A 22,500-nucleotide genomic window follows, 5' to 3' on the forward strand; every position below is an offset into this window, starting at 1 on the left:
AGGATATAAAGACGTGTGTGTGTGTGTGTGTGTGTGTGTGTGTGTGTGTGTCACAACAGACAGACATTTAGATAGATAGATAGATAGATAGATAGATAGATAGATAGATAGATAGATAGATAGATAGATAGATAGATAGATAGATAGATAGATAGATAGATAGATAGATAGATAATTAAAGGACGCGCTTGGTCATGACTGCGCATTATGTGCGCAGTATTGATGCGGTAAAAGTTTTTTACTTCGCGCCCCGCTAAACGGAAGTAGTTTAAATTCGGAGATGTGGAGAGAGAGAAAGTGTGTTTTGTAAAGAAGAGAAAACACCGGAAACAGAAATCATGTCCAAACTGAAACGAAGGAAGACTGCGGCAGATGAACTCAAATCTGAGCAACAGTTTAAGGCCAGAAACCGAAAAGAGAGTCTGCGCATCGCACACGCAGCGCTGCAGCCACTACCTGAATGGTAGGAGAGAGACAACCCTCAACACTTCTAATAACACTCAACACTACTACTACTACTAACACTCAACACTTCTACTAACACTCAACACTACTATTAACACTCAACACTTCTACTAACACTCAACACTACTATTAACACTCAACACTTCTACTAACATTCAACACTTCTACTAACATTCAACACTTCTACTAACATTCAACACTACTACTAACACTCAACACTACTACTAACACTCAACACTCTTACTACTACTAACACTCAACACTACTACTAATACTCAACACTTCTACTAACATTCAACACTTCTACTAACATTCAACACTACTACTAATACTCAACACTTCTATTAACACTCAACACTACTACTAACACTCAACACTTCTACTAACACTCAACACTACTACTACTAACACTCAACACTACTACTACTAACACCAACACTACACTACTACTAACACTCAACACTTCTACTAACACTCAACACTACTACTAACACTCAACACTCTTACTACTACTAACACTCAACACTACTACTAACACTCAACACTACTACTAACACTCAACACTACTACTAACACTCAACACTTCTATTAACACTCAACACTACTACTAACACTCAACACTCTTACTACTACTAACACTCTTACTACTACTAACACTCAACACTACTACTAACACTCAACACTACTACTAACACTCCAACACTACTACTAACACTCAACACTTCTACTAACACTCAACACTACTACTACTAACACTCAACACTACTACTAACACTCAACACTACTACTACTAACACTCAACACTTCTACTACTAACACTCAACACTACTACTAACACTCAACACTCTTACTACTACTAACACTCAACACTACTACTAACACTCAACACTACTACTAATACTCAACACTTCTATTAACACTCAACACTACTACTAACACTCAGCACTCTTACTACTACTAACACTCAACACTACTACTACTAACACTCAACACTACTACTACTAACACTCAACACTACACTACTACTAACACTCAACACCTACTACTAACACTCAACACTACTAACACTCAACACTCTACTAACACTCAACACTACTACTAACACTCAACACTCAACACTAACACTCAACACCACTACTACTAACACTCAACACTACACTACTAACACTAACACTCAACACTACTAACACTACTACTACTAACACTCAACACTACTACTACTAACACTCAACACTACTACTACTAACACTCAACACTACACTACTACTAACACTCAACACTACACTACTACTAACACTCAACACTACTAACACTCAACACTACTACTAACACTCAACACTACTATTAACACTCAACACTTCTACTAACACTCAACACTCTTACTACTACTAACACTCAACACTACTACTAACACTCAACACTACACTACTACTAACACTCAACACTACTACTAACACTCAACACTACTACTAACACTCAACACTTCTACTAACACTCAACACTCTACTAACACTCAACACTCACTACTAACACTCAACACTAATACTACTAACACTCAACACTACGCTACTACTAACACTCAACACTACTACTAACACTCAACACTTCTACTAACACTCAACACTGCTACTACTAACACTCAACACTACTACTACTAACACTCAACACTTCTACTAACACTCAACACTACACTACTACTAACACTCAACACTACACTACTAACACTCAACACTACTATTAACACTCAACACGTCTACTAACACTCAACACTACTACTAACACTCAACACTACTACTAATACTCAACACTTCTATTAACACTCAACACTACTACTAACACTCAGCACTCTTACTACTACTAACACTCAACACTACTACTACTAACACTCAACACTACTACTACTAACACTCAACACTACACTACTACTAACACTCAACACTACTACTAACACTCAACACTACTACTACTAACACTCAACACTACTACTACTAACACTCAACACTACTACTAACACTCAACACTACTACTAACACTCAACACTTCTACTAACACTCAACACTACACTACTACTAACACTCAACACTAATACTACTAACACTCAACACTACACTACTACTAACACTCACTACTACTACTAACACTCAACACTACTAACACTCAACACTACCACTACTAACACTCAACACTCAACACTACTACTAACACTCAACACTACTAACACTCAACACTACTACTAACACTCAACACTACTATTAACACTCAACACTTCTACTAACACTCAACACTCTTACTACTACTAACACTCAACACTACTACTACTAACACTCAACACTACACTACTACTAACACTCAACACTACTACTACTAACACTCAACACTACTACTAACACTCAACACTTCTACTAACACTCAACACTACACTACTAACACTCAACACTAATACTACTAACACTCAACACTACGCTACTACTAACACTCAACACTACTACTAACACTCAACACTTCTACTAACACTCAACACTGCTACTACTAACACTCAACACTACTACTACTAACACTCAACACTTCTACTAACACTCAACACTACACTACTACTAACACTCAACACTACACTACTACTAACACTCAACACTACTATTAACACTCAACACGTCTACTAACACTCAACACTTCTACTAACACTCAACACTACTACTAACACTCAACACTACTACTAACACTCAACACTTCTATTACCACTCAACACTTCTATTACCACTCAACACTTCTATTACCACTCAACACTTCTACTAACACTCAACACTACTACTACTAACACTCAACACGTCTACTAACACTCAACACGTCTACTAACACTCAACACGTCTATTAACACTCAACACTTCTATTAACACTCAACACTTCTATTAACACTCAACACTTCTATTAACACTCAACACTTCTACTAACACTCAACACTCTTACTACTACTAACACTCAACACTACTACTAACACTCAACACACTACTAACACTCAACACTACTAACACTCAACACTACTAACACTCAACACTACTACTAACACTAACACTCAACACTTCTACTAACACTAACACTCAACACTTCTACTAACACTCAACACTTCTACTAACACTCAACACTTCTACTAACACTCAACACTTCTACTACTACTAACACTCAACACTACCACTAACACTCAACACTTCTACTACTACTAACACTCAACACTTCTACTAACACTAACACTCAACACTACTACTAACACTCACCACTAACTTCTACTAACACTCAACACTTCTAACACTCAACACTACACTACTACTAACACTCAACACTACACTACTACTAACACTCAACACTAACACTAACACTTAACACTTCTACTAACATTCAACACTACTACTAACACTCAACACTTCTAACACTCAACACTTCTATTAACACTCAACACTTCTATTAACACTCAACACTTCTATTAACACTCAACACTTCTACTAACACTCAACACTTCTACTAACACTCAACACTCTTACTACTACTAACACTCAACACTACTACTAACACTCAACACTACTAACACTCAACACTACTACTAACTCAACACTACTACTAACACTAACACTCAACACTTCTACTAACACTAACACTCAACACTTCTACTAACACTCAACACTTCTACTACTACTAACACTCAACACTACCACTAACACTCAACACTTCTACTACTACTAACACTCAACACTTCTACTAACACTAACTCAACACTACTACTAACACTCACCACTAACTTCTACTAACACTCAACACTTTTAACACTCAACACTTCTACTAACACTCAACACTAACTCTACTAACACTCAACACTTCTAACACTCAACACTTCTACTAACACCAACACTTCTACTACTCAACACTCAACACTACTACTAACACTCAACACCACTACTAACACTCAACACCAACTTCTACTAACACCAACACTTCTACTACTCAACACTCAACACTAACTCTACTAACACTCAACACTTCTAACACTCAACACTTCTACTAACACTCAACACTCACTACTACTAACACTCAACACTCAACTTCTACTAACACTCAACACTACTACTAACACTCAACACCAACTTCTACTAACACTCAACACTACTACTAACACTAACACTCAACACTTCTACTACTACTAACACTCAACACTACCACTAACACTCAACACTTCTACTAACACTCAACACTTCTACTAACACTAACACTCAACACTTCTACTAACACTAACACTCAACACTACTACTAACACTAACACTCAACACTACTACTAACACTCAACACTACTACTAACACCAACACTCAACACTAATACTACTAACACTCAACACTACTACTACTAACACCAACACTCTACTAACACTCAACACTACTAACACTCAACACTACTAACACTCAACACCAACTTCTACTAACACTCAACACTTTTAACACTCAACACTTCTACTAACACTCAACACTACTACTAACACTCAACACTAACTACTAACACTCAACACTAACACTAACACTCAACACTTTTAACACTCAACACTTCTACTAACACTCAACACTACTACTAACACTCAACACTAACTTCTACTAACACTCAACACTTCTAACACTCAACACTCAACACTTCTACTAACACCAACACTTCTACTACTCAACACTCAACACTACTACTAACACTCAACACCAACTTCTACTAACACTCAACACTTCTAACACTCAACACCAACACTAACACTCAACACTACTACTAACACTCAACACTACTACTAACACTCAACACTACTACCAACACTCAACACTACTACTAACAATCAACAATTCTACTACTACTAACACTCAACACTACTAACACTAACACTCAACACTTCTACTACTACTAACACTCAACACTACTAACACTAACACTCAACACTTCTACTACTACTAACACTCAACACTACTACTAACACCAACACATAACACTTCTACTAACACTCAACACCACTACTAACACCAACACTCAACACTTCTACTACTACCAACACTCAACACTACCACTAACACCAACACTTCTACTACTACTAACACTCAACACTTCTACTAACACTCAACACTTCTACTAACACCAACACTCAACACTTCTACCAACACCAACACTCAACACTTCTACTACTACCAACACCAACACCAACACTACTACTAACACTCTCAACACTACTACTAACACTCAACACTACTACTAACACTCAACACTACTAACACCAACACTCAACACTACTACTAACAATCAACACTACTACTAACACTCAACACTACTAACACTAACACCAACACTTCTACTACTACTAACACTCAACACTACTACTAACACTAACACATAACACTTCTACTAACACTCAACACTACTACTAACACTAACACATAACACTTCTACTAACACTAACACTGGCGGACAAAAGTAAATGGAAAATCAAAGGAATCTCCGCATGTGAAACCGTCGCCTGTCGTCTTTCTTCCAGTTGCTACGTGACGTAGAAACTTAAATAGAGCCAATCTTGCACAGTTCCTCTGCTTGGTGTTGGTGATCTTGGTGTTGGTGATCTTGGTGTTGGTGACCAGTTCAGTGTCGATCTGCTCAGCATCCACCTTCACCTGGTCTCCGTGCTGCACACCGGAAAGTCACGTGACCACACGCCACACGTGCACTGCATAAACTGAGACTATCTGGTGTGAGATATTTTTTTGTTGTTTTAGTGGTGTGGAAAATCTGTCCACACACACACTTAATTATTTTATTAAATCACAACATTTGCCGCTATATAATCACAAGCCGACATCACGAACGCATTTATTCATGCAGCACTAATGATTATAGGTGAGTCTTGTTATTGTGTAATGAAATGATCAGTGTGGAACAGTGTATTAATTGTGTGTGTGTGTGTGTGTGTGTGTGTGTGTAGTTCTTCAGCAGGTGGAAGATCTTCATGCTGGACCTCCTCTGCTCTGTGTGAGGTGGAGAAGCTGTGGATGAAAACTCTGCAGGTTTTATGTCCACAGTCCTCGTCTCAGGACTCTGAGGATCTCCGTGTTCCTGCTTTCCCTCAGCTCTCCACGGTACGATTCAATACCCGAACAAATCCCCTTCCTGAGAGAAGTTTGTTTAGGGTCACGTGACCACTTCCTGCATCTTTACATGTTAATCTCACTGTCTAACACACACACACACACACACACACACACGACATCAGGGCAATACTCTGCAATCACGTGAAAATAATTCTATATGACCAAAAGAAGAGAGCTGCACGTGTGAGACGTCTGAAACACACCGGTGAGTATTTATTATGTGAGTCACATGATCAGTGTGAGTCGAGCTGAGCTCAGCGTCTGTCATTTATTTATTTATTAATTTGGTCGAGGCTGAGACTGTGTGTCATCACATCACCAGCAGCACCGAGCTTCTCCCCCGAGGAAACACACACACACACACACACACACACACACACACACACACACACTCGCTTTACACTCGCGCTGTCAGAGTGACTGCCAATTAGTGTGAAGCACAGCGCAGTGTGTGAGGATGATGGGTGGATTTTGGTGTCCATGGAAACGGGGTGATGGTCTGCGCCGAGCAGGTTTAGTGCTGGTTTGGCAGATTTTAACTCCGGAGACGTCACACTCAAGTTCACAGACAGACAGACAGCTAATGATTTGGAGCAGAGGATGCATTATTCAGTGGAGCAAACACACACACACACACACACACACACACACACACACACACACACACACACACACACTGGTCCCGCAGGAGTGCAGAATGTGTTTAAACACAACTTTCAGATTTTACTTATAGATTTCTCAGCATTTTATACAGCAGTGTTCATTTATAATAAAGTGTGGGGTATGTGTCCTGTACACGCACGCACCCGCACACACATACACACACACACACACACACACACTTATACTTGCTGACATTCACACTATAAAAGAACACGTCTGGAATTCTGTAGTAAACAAAAACGTGTCCAAAGGAACTTGATGTAGTTTTGATGCTGCTTCACAAACTTCTATCATGAGAATCACGAGGTGTCACCTGGAATGGGTTTCAGGTCACAGGTGTGTTTTATCAACACTTCCTTTGGGACTTTTCTTTTCTTCTTAATGAGCTTTAGGTTTTATGTTGTGTTGTGCAGAGGAAAGTGTGAGTACAGAGTCAATATCACTATTAGTGCTGCTACAAACTACTGTACAAATCCAGATTCTAACAAGAAACAGAAAAGATCCATTATTACTTTCAGACATGAAGCTCAGTCGATCTGAAAGATCTCAGAACTTGAAATGGATCTAGAATGTGCAGTCTCCAAAACCATCAAACGCTATAATGAAACAGACCCTCATGAGACCGAGAGCTACCTCTGCTGCACAGGATCCGTTTATTAGAATCTCCAGCCTCCGAAACTGCTGATGAACATAAATGCTTCTCGGAGTTCAAGTGTTAGACATTTCAACATAGACTGTGTGAGTCAGACCTTCATGATGGAATTGCAGCAAAGAAACCATTACTTCAGAAACCATCACTTCAAAAGAACAACAAGCAGAGAAAACTTGTTTTGGCCAAGAAACAGAAGGAATGGACTTTAAATCAGAAGAAAAGTGTAAGAATTCGGCAGGAACATGCAACCATCTCATCTGGTTTACACTACGTGGGACCATCATTTGTCCCAGCAGGACAAAGACCTCAAACACACCTCTAGGTTCTAGAAGAGCTTTTTGTTTAAGATGGAGGGTGAGTGGGTGCTGCATCAGATGATCTGTCCTCCACAATCACACCACCTAAATCCAGTTACTACAGAATTCCAGATGTTTTATAGTTTGGATTCCTCAGTATTAGTGTAGAATTTTTAAAATAATAAAAATAAAGAAAAAAACTCTGAAGGTTGTGGTTATTAAGTTTTTATTTTATATATTTGCATGTCTCTCTTACACACGCACACACACACACACACACACACACACACTGTTTAAAACAAGTTAAGTTTTCATATAAATGTGTGTGTTTTACAGGAGAAGAAGGAAGGACGGTCAGGTCAGTGTTTGTGTGATCTGGATGAAGATGTTATTCCTTTCCCTATTCCTGATCCCGTTCCAGGCTCTGCTTCTTTCTCTTCCTCTCCTGACCCGAGGCACCGAGATGGCTGCGTCCCAATCCACCACACACCGAGCTCCCTCAGCCAGGGGAACCGGCACGCTGACGGACCTCAATGTGAGTGGGATGGAAACGGGTCCAGCACCAGAAACTCCGGATTGGGATCGGAGCGTTCTGAAACAGTGTGTGAACGTGAAGCAGGAACAAGAACTGTAGGCACTTCTGGAATAAAACCCAGAGCAACAGCTGGATTAGGAATAACATCTGAATCAGGAGCTGAAATTGGTCACAGAGTCCAAACATCTGGAAGTGGATCAGGATCAGATGGAATTAGACTGGAATGCTGTCCGATGTGCCTGTCGTCTTTTCCTGCGAGGTCAGACATTTTACATTCATGATAACAGCTGATCTAATAACATTAGCATTAGCATTAGCGTGTGTATGTGTGTTTCAGGTTTTCTCAGATGGAGTGCGACTCTCATCTTGCCCAGTGTTTATCAGAGATGAATGTAGATGTGGTGTGGTGAACTTCGTCGTCGTCGTTCCTTCGTAGGTCACATGACCTGGTGACCTCATCCACACTGTTGTGAATAAACTGTACAGCGCTACAGAAAACGTTATTAATCCCACAGGGGTTCTTAATCACACTAATACTGAATATTTTAATATATTTAAAAATAACAAATAATCTAAATGGTTTGCTTTGAATTTAGCAGTTATCATAACAGCTAAAGTAGCAGTGTTAATGTAAATATGCTAATAAATGAGCACATGTAATGTAAACATGCTAATAGTGCTACAGATACAGTGCTAATAAACACTTATGTGACTTTCTTGCATTATGATGGTGTGTTTTTGATCCACGTGACTCTCAAACCAACCAGCAGTGTGAGAATCTCTTGCAGCAAGAAAGGGCTCAGGTCTGATCTCGGGTCCCGTCTGGACGTTTCATCCTCCTTTGTTCAGCTAATCATAGTTCAGTTCAGTTTTATTTGTGTAGACTTTTTAACAGAGACATAAATATGAAAGTAGAAATTTAGTGTCTTAAGTTTGTTCCTTATCAGTTTCTCCCTAATGAGTGATCCAGTGGTGACTGTGGATGAAGGAAACATGTCCTAAAACTTCATGAGGAAGAAACCATGAGAGGAACCAGACTCTAAACAGAACCTCACCCTAATCACTAAATGTAATTGATTAAAGTTTTATCAGTGTTGAGGTTCAGTGATGACGCTTACAGGCAGAACTGTTCATGAAAACTGTGTTCCTAAGAACATTGTAGCAGACTGTTAATATCAATTACAATCCAAATCCATCCTCAAAGGTTTTGAGTTGCTCAGTAACTTCGTGGATCTTTAGGATGTTGATGTAGAACCGTCTCCAGCTGCACAGTGTCTCCAACTGAAGAGAACTCCATCCAGAGGTAGAGCATCAGGATACATCGGGCAAATCTGGAGAGAAGAAAGAGACTGGAACACTACACATTATCTTCACACAACAATAAGCTACCTGGACTGCTAAAAAGGGAATTATATAAAAATGCTGTTTGTAGACTACAGTTGTCGTCTCCCCCCAGGCTCACCTCTAAGTCAGCCCACCCCTGCATCAATGAAACTCCAAATTCCTGACAGACTACAACCTGCACAAGTAGGCAAACACACCTCAACCGTTCTCACCCTCAGCACTGGAGCTTCTCAGGGTCGAGTTCTAAGACCCCTGCTGTACTCGCTGTACACATATGACTGTGTGGCCACTTCCAACTCCACCACCATCATCAAGTTTGCTGACAACACTGTTGTGGTGGGTCTGATCTTCAACAATGTTGAGACTGCCTACCTTCAGGAGATAACCCTGGAGAGATGATGCCAGGAGCATAATCTTCTGAATGTCAGCAGGATTAAGGAGTTGATAGTGGACTTCAGCAGAAAGCAGGAGCAGGCATAGCAACTGCTAAACATCAACAGGACCCCAGTGGTGAGAGTGGACAGTTTCCAGTACCTAGGTGTTCACATCACACAGGACATGTCTTGGTCTGGTCACATCAACACCCTGGTGAAGATGGCTGAGCAGCGTCGTACCATCTGAGATGCTTAAGAGAATTTAAACTTCCCTCTCAGTTGCTAAGAACCTTTTACACTTGCACCATTGAGCGCATACTGTCTGGTATCATCACTTCCTGGTTTGGGAACAGCACCATGCAGCACAGGCAAGCCCTCCAGAGGGTGGTGCGGTCAGCTGAACGTACCATCCACACCGAGCTCTCTAACCTGCAGAACCTCTACAGCATGTGGTGCCGTACCAGAGCCAGAAGGATTATGAAGGACCTCAGTCATCCCAATAATGGACTCTTTTCTCTTTTATGTTCAGGGAAGCGCTTCCACTCCTTAAAATCAAACAAAGAGAGAATGAGGAGGAGCTTCTTCCCACAGGCCATTCAGAGTTTAAACCAGGAAACACCCAGCACCTGGTACCTTGACTTCTCTCTGCGTCACACTTTTCCATTGTTGCACAATTTGCACATGGTCACTTCAACACTACACTGGCACAGTGTAATTTAATACCATCACATGGACACTTTAATCTGTACTTATGTCAATATCTCTCATACACATTTCCATCCCATTTATATTTTCATGTTTAGATGTTGGAAAGGTTCTGAATACTTATTTTAAGAAGAAGGAGGATTGCAGGGTGACGTATAAGAGTGGAGGAAGGTGCACACAGGTGGACTATGTTCTATGTAGGAGATGCAACCTGAAGGAGATTGGAGACTGTAAGGTGTTGGCAGGGGACAGTGTAGCTAGACAGCATCGGATGGTGGTCTGTAGGATGGTTTTGGAGGTGAAGAAGAGGAGGAGAGTGAAGACTGAAAGAAGAATAAGATGGTGGAAACTGAAGGAGGAAGACTGTAGTGTGAGATTCAGGGAAGAGGTCAGACAGGAGCTCGGTGGTGGTGAAGAGGTGCTGGATGATTGTGGAACTACTGCAGAGGTGATGAGGGAGACAGTTAGAAAGGTTCTTGGTGTAACATTTGGAAATAGAAAGGAAGATAAAGAGACGTGGTGGTGGAATGAGGAAGTGCAGGAGAGCAGAAAGAGAAACAAAACTGGGATCAACAGAGAGATGAGAAAAGTAGGCAGGAGAACAAGGAGATGCAGCAGCAGGTGAAGAGGGATGTGGTGAAAGCTAAGGAAAAGGCATATGAGGAGCTGTAGGAGAAGTTGGACACTGAGGAAGGAAAAAAGGATTTGTACCGATTGGCCAGACAGAGGAACCGAGCTGGGAAGGATGTGCTGCAAGTTAGAGCAATAAAGGATGGAGATGGAAATGTGTTGATTAGTGAGGAGCAGCTGATGAACGAGGAAAATGAGAGAGAGGAGGTTGGATGGTGTGGAGATGGTGCAGCAGGAAGTGGATAGAATTAGTAAGGAGGAAGTGAGAGCAGTGATGTGAGCGTGGGTGGAGAAGAACCTGGAGAGGTGGAGGTACACGCTGGAGAGAAGAGGAATGAAAGTCAGTAGGAGTAAGACAGAGTACATGTGTGTGAATGAGAGGGAGGGCAGTGGAGGGGTGCGGTTACAGGGAGAAGAGGTGGAGAAGGTGGAGGAGTTCAGGTACCTGGGGTCAACAGTGCAGAGTAATGGAGAGTGTGTTAGAGAAGTGAAGAAAAGAGTGCAGGCAGGGTGGAGTGGGTGGAGAAGAGTGATAGCAGGAGTGATTTGTGATAGAAGAGTATCTGTGAGAGTGAAAGGGAAAGTTTATATGTAGGACGTTTTGGAGTCAAGGTGAGGGAGTTGAGATTGAGATGGTTTGGACATGTGCAGAGGAGGGACATGGGGTATATCAGTAGGAGAATGCTGAGGATGGAGACACCAGGAAGGAGGAAAAGAGGAAGAACAAGGAGGAGGTCATACGTCAGTAGTAGTATTTTATAATCAGTGTGAGATGTAATTGGGAGCAGTGTAGATGATTAAAACAGGGGTGATGTGGTCATATTTTCTAGATCTAGTGAGGACTCTTGCTGCTGCATTCTGAACTAACTGAAGCTTATTTCTGCACTTACTCCAACACCCAGACAGTAAAGCGTTACAGTAGTCTAATCTAGATGTTACAAAAGCATCAACTAGTTTTTCTGCATCCTGTAACGACATCATATTTCTAATTTTAGCAATATTTCTAAGGTGAAAGAAGGAGATCCTGGTAATATTATTCACGTGAGACTCAAAGGAAAGACTCGGGTCAATGATCACACCAAGGTGTTTGACAGCCGTACACCCTGAAACAGAAACACCAACCAGAGATGCTACGTAATCGGAAAGTTTACTTCTAGCTGCATGTGGTCCTAGTAAAAGTCTCTGCTACAGATGCTAGCTGTGTTCATACAGAGTTGATAACATCACAGTTTTGTTGCTGCTGGTTAGCCAAATGCTCCTCATGAACAATATAATGTCTAATATATCAGTGCTACTATTAGCTAGCTGTTATGTAGTTACTAGTGAAAGGTTATACTAGTGAGCTAAATGGAAGTGTGATGTAACAAGATCATCACATGACCACTTGAACTCCAAATGTATTTGTTTATTTAATTAATTAATAAGTTTGTGTTTCAGAATGTCATCCTGAAATCTGTGCTTCATTAGAGACCATCTTCTTCATCTTCATCATAGTCTCATTATCTCTCATACTGCACTTTTATACAGCAGTAAAGCACTAATTCTTTCTTACACACACACACACACACACACACACACACACACACACACAGAGAACTCTAACTAATCACATTACGCTCATCACTTTCTCAGTAATCTGATTGATTGAAATTACCCTAGACTTTTATTCATAACCACCGTTGTGTGTGTGTGTGTGTGTATATGTGTGTGTGTGTGTGTATGTGTGTATGTGTGTGTATATGTGGTTTTGATGCTAGCTGTGATTTTGATACTAGCTGTGATTAGCACACTGAAGCATCACTTTGAATCCATTAAACTGATCCTGATGAAGAGTAGGGGAAGGGGGAGGAGCATCACAGCCCCAGCTTCAGATTACTGTAACTATGACACGCCTCTTGTTTGTACTGACTCCGCCCCCAAGTCTGAGACTACCTAATTCCTGAGTTTTGAAGTGTGTAAATGATTTGAGTTTTAAGTGGTTGTGTGTGTGTGTGTGTGTGTGTGTGTGTGTGTGTGTGTGTGTGTGTGTGTGTGTGTGTGTGTGTGTGTGTGTGTTGTATCTCTGATGTTCTGCTGGTTTGAGATTGGAGGGAAATGCTGATCTGTTAAATCATCAGTCGCAGATTAAATGAACTCTTGTCTTGATGGAAGCCTGGAGTTGACACTGTGTGTGTGTGTGTGTGTGTGTGTGTGTGTGTGTGTGTGTGTGTGTTTGAGGAAGGGGGGTGGGGGCATGTTACAGCTCTGTCCTCACCACATCATCACTTCCTGTTACACATCAGCCACTACATGAAGATACATTTATTGATTATTTCTCACACATTCTCTCGTCTGGTGAAGTGAACTCTTGGAATCTGAGAGACATGTAAGAGACACCTCGTCTCACTTCTGCCCCGTGAAGGAGGGATATAAACCTGAACATCGGCACATGCCTCCATCTGAAACCCCGATAAAAACATGTACAAGAAGAAGAAGAAGAAGAAGTGCACATTAAATCAAGTTTTTAAACAGAACCATGAGCTGAAGCAGGAGATTCTGAGTAACAAAGTCTGTGATGAGTGCAGGCACCAAAAACGACAGAATCAGAGGATGATGGGAAGGAGGAAGACGATTCAGATGATTTTTGAGGGAATTCAGTTTTGTTCAGTTTAAAACTTTTCCAGTTCTGTTTGCTGTGTTTTTGCCTCTAGGAGAACTTTAGATGAGAAGGACAAAGACAGAGAGAGAAAGAGAGGGATGAGAGAGAGACAGAGAGAGAGATAAAAAGATGTAGGCTTGTAGTGGAATTCTCTCTCTCTCTCTCTCTCTCTCTCTCTCTCTCTCTCTCTCACTGTAGTCACACAGTCAGTACTAATCCCCGTGTGTATCGTGGAGCCGCGAGCGAGCGAGCGAGCAGACAGACAGAAGCTCTCGGCGGTTCCTCTCTCATACGGTCTCCTCGGTGGAGAGCAGCAGGGGGTTGATGTACTCAAAGCCCTCAAACTCAGACTGGTCTATTCTCTTTATTACGTCCCTGAGGAGAGAAAACACACAACACACAACACACAGTGCAGTCAGGAGACTTTCATTCCTCATAACAAACCCAATACTCCACACTAACTCAGAAACTGTGTATCACACACACACACACACACACACACACACACACACACACGCACTCTACCTACACATTCTAACTACACACACTCTAACTACACACAAACACTACACACACTAACTGCACTAACAACGCACACACAAACACTAACTACATACACTCTAACTACACTACACACAAACACTTACCACACACACTAAACAACACACAAACACTGCACGCACAAACACTAACTACACTAACTACATATACAAAACTAACTACACACAATAACTACACTACACAAACACAAACTATACACTAACAGCACTAACTACACTACACATAAACACTAACTACACACAATAAACAACAAAACACTGCACTAATTACACACACTACACACAAACACTAACTACACCACACACAAAAACTAACTACACTAAATACACACACTAACTACACATACAAAATCTAACTACACACACAAACACTAACTACACTTCTTCTTCTTCTTCTTTCAGCTTCTCCCATTAGGGGCGCCACAGTGGATCATTCGTCTCCACCCCCACCCCGGTCCTCTACATCTGCCTCTTTTACACCAACTACCTGCATGTCTTCCTTCACCACATCCATAAACCTCCTCCTTGTTCTTCCTCTGTTCCTTCTTCCTGGTGTCTCCATCCTCAGCATTCTCCTACTGATATACCCCATGTCCCTCCTCTGCACATGTCCAAACCATCTCAATCTCACCTCCCTCACCTTGTCTCCAAAACGTCCTACATGCGCTGTCCTCTATTAAACTCATTTCTAATCCTGTCTATCGTCGTCACTTCTAACGAACATCTCAACATCTTCAGCTCTGCTACCTCCAGCTCCACCTCCTGTCTTTTACTCAATGCCACTGTCTCTAATCCATACAACATCTCAGGTCTCACCACAGTCCTATAAACTTTCCCTTTCACTCTCACAGATATTTTTCTATCACAAATCACTCCTGCTATCACTCTTCTCCACCCACTCCACCCTGCCTGCACTCTTTTCTTCACTTCTCTAACACACTCTTCATTACTCTGCACTGTTGACCCCAGGTACCTGAACTCTTCCACCTTCTCCACCTCTTCTCCCTGCAACCGCACCCCTCCACTGCCCTCCCTCTCATTCACACACATGTACTCTGTCTTACTCCTACTGACTTTCATTCCTCTTCTCTCTAGCGTGTACCTCCACCTCTCCAGGATCTTCTCTACCTGCTCACTACTCTCACCACAAATCATAATATCATCCACAAACATCATAGTCCATGGAGACTCCTGTCTGACCTCGTCCTTCAACCTGTCCATCACCACTGCAAACAGGAAAGGGCTCAGAGCTGATACTTGATGCAGTCCAACCTCCACCTTGAACCAGTCTGTCGTACCTACTGCACACTTCACTGCTGTCACACTGTCCTCATACATGTCCTGCACCACCCTCACATATCTCTCTGACACGCCAGACTTCATCATACAATACCACAACTCCTCTCTCCACCCTGTCGTACGCTTTCTCTAAATCCACAAACACACAATGCAACTCCTTCTGTCCTTCTCTATACTTCTCCATCAACATTCTCAAAGCAAATAATGCATCTGTGGTGCTCTTCCTCGTCATGAAACCATACTGTTGCTCACAGATGGTCACCTCTTCTCTCAGCCTGGCTTCCACTACTCTTTCCCATAACTTCATGGTGTGACTGATCAACTTAATTCCCCTGTAGTTACTGCAGGTCTGCACATCTCCCTTATTCTTAAAGATCAGTACCAGCACACTCCTTCTCCATTCCTCAGGCATCTTCTCACCTTCCAAAATCATGTTAAACAACCTGGTTAAAAACTCCACTGCATCTCTCCTAAACATCTCCATGCTTCTACCTGTATGTCATCTGGTCCAACCGACTTTCTACTCTTCATCCTCTTAATCACTGCTCTCACTTCCTCCTTACTAATCCTATCCACTTCCTGCATCACATCTCCACACCATCCAACCTTCTCTCTCTCTCTCTCTCTCTCTCTCTCTCTCTCTCTCTCACATTTTCCTCCTTCATCAGCTGCTCAAAATACTCCCTCCATCTTCTCAACACACTCTCCTCACTAGTCAACACATTTCCATCTCCATCCTTTATTGCTCTGATTTGCAGCACAGGTAATAATTCTTCCACCGGACTACAGTCATGTTCCATCCCTGCTGATGTTCAACACCTGTAACACTGCCAGTGAGATCTTTATCATCATCATCATCATCATCATCATCATCATCATCATCACCATCACCATCATCTTCATCTTTCTATTAATTAATCTTTACTGATCATGTGCATCAGAATAAATACCTGCAGAAATATGATCAATGTTGACAGACAGAAACGTGTGTGTGTGTGTGTGTGTGTGTGTGTGTGTGTGTGTGTGTGTGTGTGTGTGTGTGTGTGTGTCTCACTCATCATCAGGTGTGAGCTGTACTGGTTCGTTGGTAAACTGTGTGTCGAAGTTCTCTAATCCATAATCATCAGTGATCTGAGGCTTAAACGGAGGAGTGACCTGCTTCTGCTCCAACTGAGCGAAATAAAGAAAAGAGAAAAGAGAAAGAAAAAAGAGCAGAATTAACCCCTTAAAATACCACTTCACCACCATCATGCCACAATCTTGTTCACTCTCTGTACAGTTTGAGGAAACATCTCCTGCAGTGATGTGCTTCATGCTGATTTGTACAAATGGGAACAGATGGTTCTTCCCTTATTGTATCACCAAATACACACCATCTATTCTCTCTCTCTTTCTCTGTTTCCTTATCACACACACACGCACACACACACACACACACACGCACACACACGTGAAGTGAAGCTGATTGTGGATCTCCTCACCTGCTCCCAGTCTATACTCCTGAAGAACGTGTGAGATTTAATATCTGTAAATCCTGTCTGAACCTGGCACCCCAGTCGCTCCTTTGGATCCTAAAGAAAAAAACAGGGACATCAGAGGAGACGTGTCTGACATCTGACACACACTAACACACACTGATCAGGCATGACATTATGACATTATCACAGGGTGAAGTGAAGAACACTGATCTCTTCATCATAAATTTAATTTATTTATTAGCAGGTGAACATTTTGTCCTCAAAGCACATGCTGTCAATGGACAAGTTGACCTTGATGTTAGAAGCAGGAAAAATGGGCGAGTGTAAGGATTTGAGCAAGTTGGTAAATTATGACGTCTAGACGTCTGGGTCAGAGCGTCTCCAAAACTGCAGCTCTTGTGGAAGGTTCCTGGTCTGCAGTGGTCAGAATGTATCTAAAGTGCTCCAAGGAAGGAACAGTGGTGAACCAGCGACAGGGTCGTGGGGGACGAGGATCATTGATGCACGTGAGGAGTGAAGACTGGACCGTGTGGTCTGATCTAACAGACGAGCTCCTGTAGCTCAAACTGCTGAAGAAGTTCACGCTGTTGATGTTCGAGGGGTCAGAAGAATGAAGATGGAGTTGAGTGTGTAAGCAACACAGAGGAGTGTGTGAAGGACAAAACGCTCTCACCTTGTTTAGAAAACCTTTTAACACACTCGCTGCTTTCACTGACAACGAGCGAGGGATACGGATAGGCTTCTCCAAAATCACTGAGAAAGTGAGAGACAGAGAGAATAAGTGAGAGAGAGAAAATGAATGAGAAAGAGAGGGAGAGAGAGTAATTGAGACAGAAAGAGAGAGAGAGTGAGTGAGAGAGAGAGAATGAGTTAGAGAGAGACAGAGAGCGAGAGATGGAGAGAGAATATGTGAGAGAGAGAGAGAGAGAGAGAGAGAGAGAGAGAGAGAGAGAGATTTTAACAAATTTTATTTACACATCATGAAATTCAGGGTGACTTAGTAAATTAAATAATAAATCAATAAATAAGTAAATATGTATTAAGAAGGTTATATATTTGAGTAAAACATGAGTAATGAGTTCAGTTGTGGTGTAAAGTTTATTCTCCTTCTGTAACAGAGCACAAATCATTCTCCAACACCACACACATTTAAACACTTCCACATCATTCATACTTCTGTACAAATTACAATCTATTAAACTCTTGATTTGATTCAGCCTTTTGAACATTCTTGTGTTCTCACAGTCAGTGTTCTGTGTGATCTGGTTTCCCAGCTCAGGTATATCTCCATCTTCACCTGACCGAGGAGAAAATTAACCAGGTGGCACCTGAACCTGTGTTCAGGTTCCTACTACTACTACTTTCTTTCGGCTTCTCCCGTTAGGGGTCGCCACAGCAGATTTGGCACATGCTTTACACTGGATGCCCTTCCTAACGCAACCCTCCCCAATTTATCCGGGCTTGGGACCGGCACTAAGAGCGGCTGGGGATGGTTCCCTGACCGGGAATCGAACCCGGGTCGCAGCAGTGAGAGCGCTGCATCTTAACCACTAGACCACCAGGGGACCTCTTTGAACCTGTGTTTCCTAACGTATTTAAAACAAAAAATAAAATGCTGAACAGTAAAATCAACATAAAAAGACCTTAAAATGCTCCGTAAAAACACAAACAGTGACTGCAACCTGGAGCAGTGAACAAAAGCATGAAAACTGTTTCTCTCTGTGAACAAAAAGGACAGTCAGGTGTAACATCAGGGTTTAAAACAGAAATAAAAGAGTTCACAGAGATAATACCATGTAAAATCCTCCACTGGAGGTCGGCAGCTCTTTTTGGTAACGGTGGTTTGTACAGTGCCTCCACTATGGTTTAATATCAGCATTAAACCCAAAACACTTCTCCATGGGGGTCCGCCCTCCCACTCAGCTTCTTCTTATTCAGAACCTTAACACAGGCTCTGTAGAGCAGCTTCCCCGTCACTGACCCAAAGTCCATTTCCCCTTCACCCCTGCACTCCAGGAGGGAGTGCTCACACCCATCAAGGTCTGATGTTAGTGTAGATCTCCAGCGGTGTAGCAGCTGATTGAAAACATGCAGGGACCTCAGTCTCATACGCGCTGCCCGGTCCTCTGCCCTCGACAAGTCTGACCCTGTGATGTTCACAGATTAGCGTTCTGGACAGTGCAGGAACAATCACACTGGAGATGTTCGGTCGCCCTCCGTACACCAGAGGCTCCTCCAGCAACCAGTGTAGTGTTCGACAGCCCTTGTTTTGTTTTTTAAAAAGAGATTTTAAAAAGTCCACAGTAAAACATTGGTAATCCAGCATTGTCCAGCATTGTGTCCATTATAAACAAGGCTCTGTCCAGCCCCAGTCCTTCAACTGTCTGTAATAATCCACTGGCTGCTGCTCTCCATACTAAGTCTCTGGGTCCAGTAAGGAGTCTCTGGATGAACTGGAGGCAGAATGCTGCAGCTCTGCTGGACAGCTGGACCCTCCTTCGGCAGATTAAGAACAGGAATCCAGTGTAGTTTGTCCCAGAAGAAATCACCAGCAGGGCCTGGATGTTTTCTCCAGCAGGTTCGGTGGAGGATCGACGCAGGCTAGCTTGTGCCAGAGGGACGTCACGGCGAAGTTGTTGATGACCAGCGTTCGCCCCCTGTAGGACAGCCTCCTGCTCAGTCTGCCTTTTCACTTGCTCTACAGAACCTTCCCAGTTTTTTTGTAAAATCTCATTACTCCCCAGGTAGACACCCAAGTATTTAAAACCACCTCTTTTCCATGCCAAGCCTCCTGGCAGTGAAGGTTGCCCACCTGCCCACTCCCAACTAAAATGGATACACTTTTACCCCCGTTGACTTTGGGCAGAAGATAAAATCTGAAAGTCCTTTAAAATGGTAGTTAAAAACTTGGCATCATCCTTTGTGTGTATTATGACTACCAAGTCATTTGCGTAAGCTGACAAGCATATGGAGGCATTACATGTGGAATATTAAAACCAGAGAGAGGACTCCTTAACTTGTTTAAAAGAGGTTAAATTGCCAGAGAGCACAACACACCTGACAGTGAACAGCCCTGTCTGATACCTCTGTACACTCTAAAAGGAGCACATAAACCACCGTTGACCTTCAGTACACTCTCAATTTCACTGTACAGCACCCTGATCATGGCTATGAAACCAGGGTTGAACCCAAAGCTTTCCAGCACCTTCCACAAGTATTCATGCTCAAACCGGCCTTTTCCTGGTCCAGGAGAATCAGACCAGTCTTTAAACCCAATAGCCTGGAGACGTCCAAAATGTCACGAATTAGGTATATGTTGTCAAATATCGACCTGCCAGGCACACACTGCGTCTGGTCATGGTGAGATCTGCTCCATCATCGGATGATCGTTCGTCAGTCTCGAGGCTAATGCTTTTGACAGCAGCTTGCAGTCAGTGCACAGTAGTGACACTGGGCGCCAGTTCTTCAGGTGGGTCAGGTTTCCCTTTTTTGGCAGCAGGGTCAGGACGGCTCTCCTGCAGCTCATTGGTAGCTGACCTCCTCTCACACTGTCCTGTAGGACCTCCAGCACATCCTGCCCTATTACTGCCCAGAATGCTTTGAAAAACTCCACAGGGAGACCATCTATACCTGGCGCTCGCCTGTTCTCCATGCCCTGGAGAGCCTTCTGAAGCTCAGCCAGTTTCGGCTCCTTGTCCAATTCTCTGGCCACTGACTCTGTGAGCTTTGGCAGGTCCTTAAGGAAGCTCTCCTCCACTAACTGTGCCTCTGACCACTCACTGCTATACAGCTTCGAGTAGAAGCTGACTGTCTGCTGGTGAATTTCAGAAGGCTCTGACACAAGATCCCCTGATTCTGTCCGCACAGCATGCATGAATCTTTTCTGTCCATTCTTTTGTTCTAAAATGAAGAAGAACTTAGAAGGAGCATCCATCTCAGTGACGCTTTTAAAGCATGAGCGGACCAGCGCCCCCTGTGCTGTAGTGTCCAGCAGGTCGTTCCTTTAGGCTTTTATACTTTTGATGGCTTTAATATGCCCTCTATTTCCTGTGGCCTCCAAACGCTGGAGTTCCACTATGTCTATCTCCAGAGCTTTTAGAGATCTGGCAATGTCTCTTGTGACATTGAGAGTGTACTGTTGACAGAATTCTTTGATTTGTGCTTTTGTAACATTCCACCACTGCTGTAGGATTTAAAAGCTGCTTCTCACGTTTAAAACAATTCCATAATACAAAAAAGACTCTCTAAACTTAGCATCTTCTGAAAGTGTTAAAATGCCAGTAGGCACTCCTAGGTTTTATGTTTTTCTTACTGATGGTACACTGAACCACATAGTGATCAGAGATGCCTACTGTAAAAATAAAACACTTTGAAAAAAAGGCAGTTGATGCTTAAAAACCATAAAATCGATCTAAGAACTTATCGATCTCCCACCAGGGAGAGCGTGTTCTCCTGCCACGCTTCCCTTCGAAACTCTATCTCAGCATCTCCCGGCGCAAATCACAGACACCTGTTCCACATTACCTGGCCCCTTTATAAGTTCCCGTTCCGACCTCACTCGGTGTCGGATCTACTAGATGGCTATAGGGCCCACATGTACTGTCTCTGTTTCTTAATTAGATTTCTCCAAATGTCACAGAGAGATCGTGGGCCTCCACCATCTCCCACAGGCACTTGGGGGAAGCTGAATGAGGTTCTGCATGATTTCTGTCTA

General features: G+C 42.4%; 2 protein-coding genes across 7 annotated transcripts in view; one reads left to right on the forward strand and one right to left on the reverse strand.

Annotated features, from left to right (window-relative positions):
- The first annotated feature begins 145 nt into the window (after nucleotides 1-145).
- si:ch73-70k4.1 lies at nucleotides 146-9,480 on the forward strand. Its single transcript, XM_046870840.1, has 4 exons — nucleotides 146-463; nucleotides 6,447-6,600; nucleotides 8,560-9,017; nucleotides 9,096-9,480. Exons 1-4 carry the CDS (start codon nucleotides 339-341, stop codon nucleotides 9,166-9,168), a joined length of 810 nt encoding a protein of 269 aa, XP_046726796.1. The 5' UTR covers nucleotides 146-338; the 3' UTR covers nucleotides 9,169-9,480.
- Nucleotides 9,481-13,201: 3,721 nt separating this feature from the next.
- Nucleotides 13,202-22,500, reverse strand: part of prkcz (protein kinase C, zeta) — a 76,832-nt gene continuing 67,533 nt past the window's right edge. For all 6 annotated transcript variants that reach the window (XM_046870835.1, XM_046870834.1, XM_046870836.1 and 3 more), the window contains 4 exons: nucleotides 18,460-18,539; nucleotides 17,790-17,879; nucleotides 17,363-17,478; nucleotides 13,202-14,824 (listed from right to left, as the gene is read on the reverse strand). In XM_046870835.1, coding sequence (XP_046726791.1) covers nucleotides 14,737-14,824; nucleotides 17,363-17,478; nucleotides 17,790-17,879; nucleotides 18,460-18,539 — 374 coding nt within the window. In that variant the 3' untranslated portion in view covers nucleotides 13,202-14,736. The remainder of the gene's footprint in view (nucleotides 14,825-17,362; nucleotides 17,479-17,789; nucleotides 17,880-18,459; nucleotides 18,540-22,500) is intronic.

This window comes from Silurus meridionalis, chromosome 17 (genome assembly GCF_014805685.1).
Source record: "Silurus meridionalis isolate SWU-2019-XX chromosome 17, ASM1480568v1, whole genome shotgun sequence".
Classification (NCBI taxonomy): Eukaryota; Metazoa; Chordata; class Actinopteri; order Siluriformes; family Siluridae; genus Silurus; species Silurus meridionalis.